The sequence below is a fragment of the Quercus robur genome, chromosome 4 (assembly GCF_932294415.1).
Source record: "Quercus robur chromosome 4, dhQueRobu3.1, whole genome shotgun sequence".
NCBI lineage: Eukaryota > Viridiplantae > Streptophyta > Magnoliopsida > Fagales > Fagaceae > Quercus > Quercus robur.
In genome coordinates this window covers 76,021,805-76,028,058 of record NC_065537.1, presented here as the reverse complement: position 1 = coordinate 76,028,058, position 6,254 = coordinate 76,021,805, and the positions used below count along the sequence as shown (strand labels likewise).

At 38.4% G+C, this 6,254-nt stretch overlaps 1 protein-coding gene across 1 annotated transcript; it reads left to right on the top strand.

Moving 5' to 3' along the window:
• Positions 1-3,939: 3,939 nt before the first annotated feature.
• LOC126722610 (uncharacterized) lies at positions 3,940-5,941 on the top strand. The gene is made up of 3 exons (XM_050425754.1): positions 3,940-4,843; positions 5,124-5,733; positions 5,809-5,941. The coding sequence occupies exons 1-3, from the start codon at positions 3,940-3,942 to the stop codon at positions 5,939-5,941; spliced, it is 1,647 nt and encodes a 548-aa protein (XP_050281711.1).
• The last annotated feature ends 313 nt before the right edge of the window (positions 5,942-6,254 follow it).

Genomic DNA, 6,254 nt, shown 5'->3' with positions numbered 1-6,254 from the left:
CTATGCGAAAGTGGATTATAAAGTAGCAAAATGCAGCCTTTTTTTTTCTTTTCCTTTTGACACATTGAAATTTAAATTAAATAAACGAAAATGAAATTGTCCTACAAAATTATTAGGGTACGCATTAGGAATTAAAAATTCGAAAAAACTAAGGAAATTAGACTTTTTTCTGTTAAGAAAAATTGAAATTTAGAACAAATAAAATGAAAATGAAAATGCCCCTATAATTATTATGGTTTAGCATTAGAATTCAGAAACAACTTTAAGAAAATTAGACTCATAAATTCACAAGCTTATTCTTAATGAAATTTGTGAAAACAAAGGCTGAAAGCTCCTAAGAAACTGGAGATTGAAGACATAACAAAGAGATATTTCTGTAATCTATATATATACTGTCTTGTATTGATTTTATTATTAAAAAAAATATGAAATATCAATACAAGACAGTATATACAGATTACAAAATCTGTGCAAAAGAGAGAGATTCTAATAACTCAATATAGTTAGACTATGACTAGCCGTTAGAATCGGTTAAAAAGTAAAAACTGATTCCCTCTATTAAGTGGTGTCGTTTGGTGGATTAGACTTTGGCTTGGGCTGTGTATGACACGGATCCAAAGCAATATTTGTTTCTTTAATATGTTCACAGCCCAAGCTTGAAACGGCAGTGTTTAAATCATCACTGTTTATGCATCAGGAGTCAGGAACAGGACTCAGTGGTATTTAGATATTATTAGAAGAGCTCGATTGTGACAAAATTTATTAACACTACTAGTGTGAATCAAAATTTCTTTTTCTTGAGATATTTGGATTCAAGCCAAAAAAAATAAGAGAATTTGAGTGCTCTGATTTTATTTTTTTTTTTAATTTGGAAATTACTCTTTTTCATCTTGAACTATATCTCATTTTACATTTTGTCCACTCAACCATCAAAATGCACAGGTAACCTTTTAAAGTTATAATTATGTAACACATAACTCCCTGCTCCTACGTCTGTTTTGGGGATTAAGTCTAATAGAATTTAGTATCAAAAAACCAATTTACCCTTCCCTTCAAAACGTATGGTAGCAGGTAAATTGGTCTTTTAATATTACTTTCTGTTAGACTTAATTAAGAAAGTGATGGGACGAAGTCTTACATGAGTTTTAGTTTGGGGAGCTGAACGTAGATTTTCGTAGTACAAATGGTATGTGTGAAATGGGTGCATAATTTAGAGTAAAAAAGTGTAATTTTTTCCCCTTTCTTGAGAGAGAGAAATTCATACTTTCATTAAAAATAGTGAAACCAAAAGGCTTTTACGTCAATTCATTATTTAGAGCTTGCATTACGTTGAAAGCAATATAACAACAAGCACTTTTTTCTTAATATCTTTTATCTAAAAAAAGGAATGAATTTTTTTTATATAGGAAAAGACCATTAGTTAAAACTTAATCCACCTTAACATACTGCTAATGGTTGCACTGGTGCAGCAAATGTTTAGGCTCAATACAATTTCCTACTTAAGCTTCTCATATCTTTCCTAGAGCCTCGAGTGGATCGTACAATAATAAGATCTTTGGACTGGTTCAAATTATAGGGAATATTGCTAGCTTTTATATGGTAGCAATATTGATTAATTCAATATCAAGAGTTGGTCCAAGATTTATTATGTAGAGCGGCATTCAACTTCGGTTAGAAAGGATTCTAATAGGTTCAAAAATTAGATTTAAAAAAAAAAAAAAAAAAAGATTTGAGAGTTGGGCGTGAGGAGATTTGAATCCTAAATGTCTTTGTTGAAGACACTAGGAGATGTCAATCTATAGAGATACAAGGATCTTGACAAAAACTAATTAAGTTCACTTAATTAAGTTGCTTCTTACTTGTACAAATAATAAACTAATTGAAGTTTGCTGTGAGAATACAAGATGATAGGTAAAAAAAAAAAATTAAAAAAAAAAAAAACTTCAGAAATTTATAATATTCTCACTTATGAAAATCCTCTCTATCATAGTAATAACGTGAAACAACCATTGAATCAATCCTATACATATTTTATACAACGTCTCCTCTAGGTAGGAGTTTCTCTCTCTGGTTACTCAACGAGTTCACTCTCTCCCTTGGTGTATACCTGAGGATTTGTATTTCCTTTTTCTTTGTTTACTAGGGGTGATGGTTGAAGAGGTGATTCAAGGACTCGAGCACATGAAACTAACAACTGAAGAAGAAGAAATCATAAAAGTCCTAGACGAAGGAAGGAAGGAGGAGATTGAAAGATGTTCGCAAAGCTTAATTGGGAAGTTTCTTACGTGCAAATCTTACAATAAGAGGGCGGCTTTTTCTACACTGAAGAAGGCATGGGGATTGTAAGGTGAAGTTCAGATCGTGGAGGTTGGGTCCAACCTTTTTCAGTTTAAATTCTCCACTGAATTTGACAAGGAAAGGGTTTTTAAAGGAGGCCCTTGGACATTTGATAATCAAGCTCTTATGCTACGTCGTTGGTAGAGGGGTACGATAGCTACAAATGTGAAGTTTGAGACAATATCCTTATGGGTTTAGATTTGGGGCGCTCCATTCGACATGGTTTCTCCGAAAGTGGCAGCAGAGGTGGGGTGTAGGCTGGGGGTGGTGGAGGAAGTTGAAACGAGGCAGAAACAGGAGCTCTAGAATCTGCTTATGAGGGTTAAGGTTGCTATCCCAATATCAAAACCAATTCGGAGGGGGGGGGGGTTATCACAAGGTCTGAAGGTGATCGCATGTGGGTCACGTACAAGTATGAACGACTCCCAATATTTTGCCACTATTGCGGCCTTCTTGGACACGATGTTCGCCATTGTGCAGGGTACTTCGTGGTGTTGAAGAATGGAGGAAATGTGACTTGCCAATATGGTGACTGGTTGAAATCGTTTGGAACTCAAACCTGGTCACCACCAAAGCGTGGAAAATCCCACTCACCAATCGGTGAGGAGGGGGTGACGGAGAAACAAGGCGAACGTGGCAAACAACAAACTGTGCTGGCAAATATCGATGCAATGGCAAACCCTACTGTCCAAGAAACATGCAATAATGATAAAAGCGGAGATTCAGCAATGGGTTCGGATTTTCAAGAAGTTAATGCAGAAAATACCAAGGTGGACGTGGGAGTTACCGAAGTTTTGGCCATTGATTGCGGTGTCATTGAATCGGGGATATCAAGTAATTTTGAAGAAGATGAGGTCCTACACACCGATGCAAAGCATGTGACAACTTATTCATAAGATGGGCTAATAAACAAAAGCCCAAATGGACTAGGATTCAGCGTATGGAATGTGGGCCTGTGGAGAAGAGTAAGGATATGGCCAAGACTGTGTTGGGGAAAAGGAGGTGTTTACTGAGTTTGGAGGAAAATAGTAACGTTGGCACAGTAGCAAGGAAAACTAAAAGAGGGAAGAAACAGGATGGGTCACCAAACGATGAAGCGGCGGGGGTATCGGAACACCCTTGCCGGTCACAATGATGCTCTTAAGTTGGAACTGCCAAGGGCTTGGGAACCCTTGGACAGTTTGAAGCCTTCAAAAATTGTTGAAGGATCAAGGTCCCACGGTTTGTTTTTTGATGGAAACTCGCTTGGATAAGAGAGGGTTTGAAAAACACTATAAGAATTTACCACTCCCAAACAAGTTAATAGTAAAGAAGCCAGATGGAGGGGGTGGGCTGGCTTTGTTGTGGAAGAGGGAAGTAGCAGTGGATGTTATCAACTTTACGGAGAATCATATATTAGCAAAGGTGGTAGAGGAAGATGGGGTTGCATGGTTTTTGACGAAGTTTTATGGTTGGCCGGAGTCGAGTTAGAAAGTGAAATCATGGGCGTTGCTATCTCATTTGGCAATGTTTGTGGATGGACCATGGTTGTGCATAGGCGATTTCAACGCCACATTGCACTCCGTTGAAAAGCTTAGTAGTCGGCCTCCACCCTACAACTAGATGGATGACTTTCGCGAGGTGCTTGAAAGATGCTCTTTAGTAGACTTGGGTTTTATTGGATACCCATTCACATGGAACAACAAAAGACCGGGGCTTGCAAACACCAGGCAGCGCCTGGAACATGCCGTTGCAACGGAGGATTGGAAGGAAAAGTATCCAGAGTGCATAGTTACGCACCTTCATTCCCACGCATTGGACCACTTTCCGATTGTTTTACAAACTAAGCCCACTAGAAATCTCAATACTAGGAGCACAAGGAGCTTTTGGTTTGAGGAATCTTGGTTACTTTGGGAAGATTGTGATGTTGTGGTCCAAGAAGCATGGAATAAAGGGGAAGGAATAAGGTCAGGTTTGTCAAGAATAAAGGATAGAATTGCTTGCTGCGGGTTGGAGTTGCATGCATGGGGTTCCTCTAAAATCCATCCTGATACTGAAAAAATCATGGCACTTCAGAGGAAGGCTGAAACTTTGGGTATAGGGGTGTGCACACAAGAAAATAAAGTTGAGTTCTTGGAAGTCAGTAAAGAGTTGGATGATCTATTACATAAGCAAGAGATATTTTGGGCGCAACATTCAAGGGACTTCTGGCTTAAACATGGGGACAGAAATACCAAATTTTTCCACTCAAAAGCCTTACAAAGACAGCGGAGGAATTTCATCAAAGGGATAAGGAACAGTGACAATGTTTGGGTAGAGGAGGTGGGAGAGGTGGCAGATGTGGCACTTAGTTATTTTGAAAATATGTTTAAAGCAGGTGATAGTGACCGGGTGGAGGAATGTCTAGTTGCAGTACAACACAAGGTGGATCCAAATATGCAGGAAATTTCGTCCAGGGATTACAGTGTAGAGGAAATCAAGACAGTGGTGTTCCAAATGGGATCAACAAAGGCACATGGACCTGATGGTATGAATGCTCTCTTTTACCAAAAATTTTGGCATATTGTTGGTGATAATGTGATTTTTGCAGTACTAGATTTTTTGAACACAGGAAATATGGAGCCTGACATTAATTTTACACACATTGTGCTTATCCCTAAAATAAAATCACCAGAAAAAATATATGACTATAGACCTATTGGTCTTTGTAATGTAATGTACAAAATTATTTTAAAGGTCTTGGCAAACAAGTTAAAAAAGATTCTACCACAGGTGATCTCTCCCTCCCAAAAATGCATTTGTACCAGGTCGCCTTATCATTGATAATGTACTATTGGCATATGAATCCCTACATACCATGCACTGCAGTAAAAAGGGTAAAACATGTTCTCTTGAATTGAAGCTGGATATTAGCAAAGCCTATGACCGGGTGGAGTGGACATTCCTCAAGGGTATTATGGAAAAGATGGGATTCCTGAAAAGGTGGATTGACCGGGTGATAAGCTGTGTTACTACACCCACATTTTCAGTCCGTATTAATGGTAAAGCCTATGGTAGTATTAAGCTATCTAGAGGGCTTCGACAAGGAGACCCGTTGTCCCCTTATCTTTTTTTGTTATGTGCAGAAGGCTTTTCTTCACTTCTGTCAAAGGTAGAGGCTGATAATAGGTTGCATGGGGTAGCTGTTTGCAAGAGGGCACCTAGCATTTCTCATCTCTTGTTCACGGATGACTCTTTACTTTTTTGCCAGGCCACGCAAGATGAGGTGCAAGAAGTCGTGGACATTATGCAGCTTTATGCCAAGGCTTTGGGTCAGCTTATAAACCTTGTAAAATCCTCTATATTTTTTAGTAGTAACATTGATGGTGCAAGAAGGGATTGGATAAAAGATAAGCTGAAAGTTAAGGAAGTGGACAGGTTTGAGACATATTTGGGCTTACCTACACTAATAGGATGCTCAAAATATTAAACTTTCGCTTTCCTTAAAGATAGGGTTTGGAAAAAATTACAGGAATGGAAAGGCAACATGCTACCCAAAGCTGGAAATGAGGTGCTGATAAAAGCAGTAGCACAAACTATTCCAACCTATACAATGGGTGTGCTTCAATTGCCTGTGAAGATTTGAAATGAACTAAATACTATGTGCGCAAGATTTTGGTGGGGTAAGACGGATAGTGAAAGGAAGATTCATTGAAAGAGTTGGGATTTACTTTCTCAACCAAAGAGAGAAGGCGGCATGGGGTTTAAAGATATCCAAAGTTTCAATTTGGCAATGCTAGCCAAGCAAGGATGGCGGTTACTACAAGAAAAGGAATCACTGCTTTATAGGTGTTTCAAAGCAAAATATTTCCCAAGGTGTAGTTTCTTGGAGGCAATGGACAAACCAAACAGTTCCTACATGTGGAAGAGCTTAATGGCGGCCCATCCAATATGAAGAA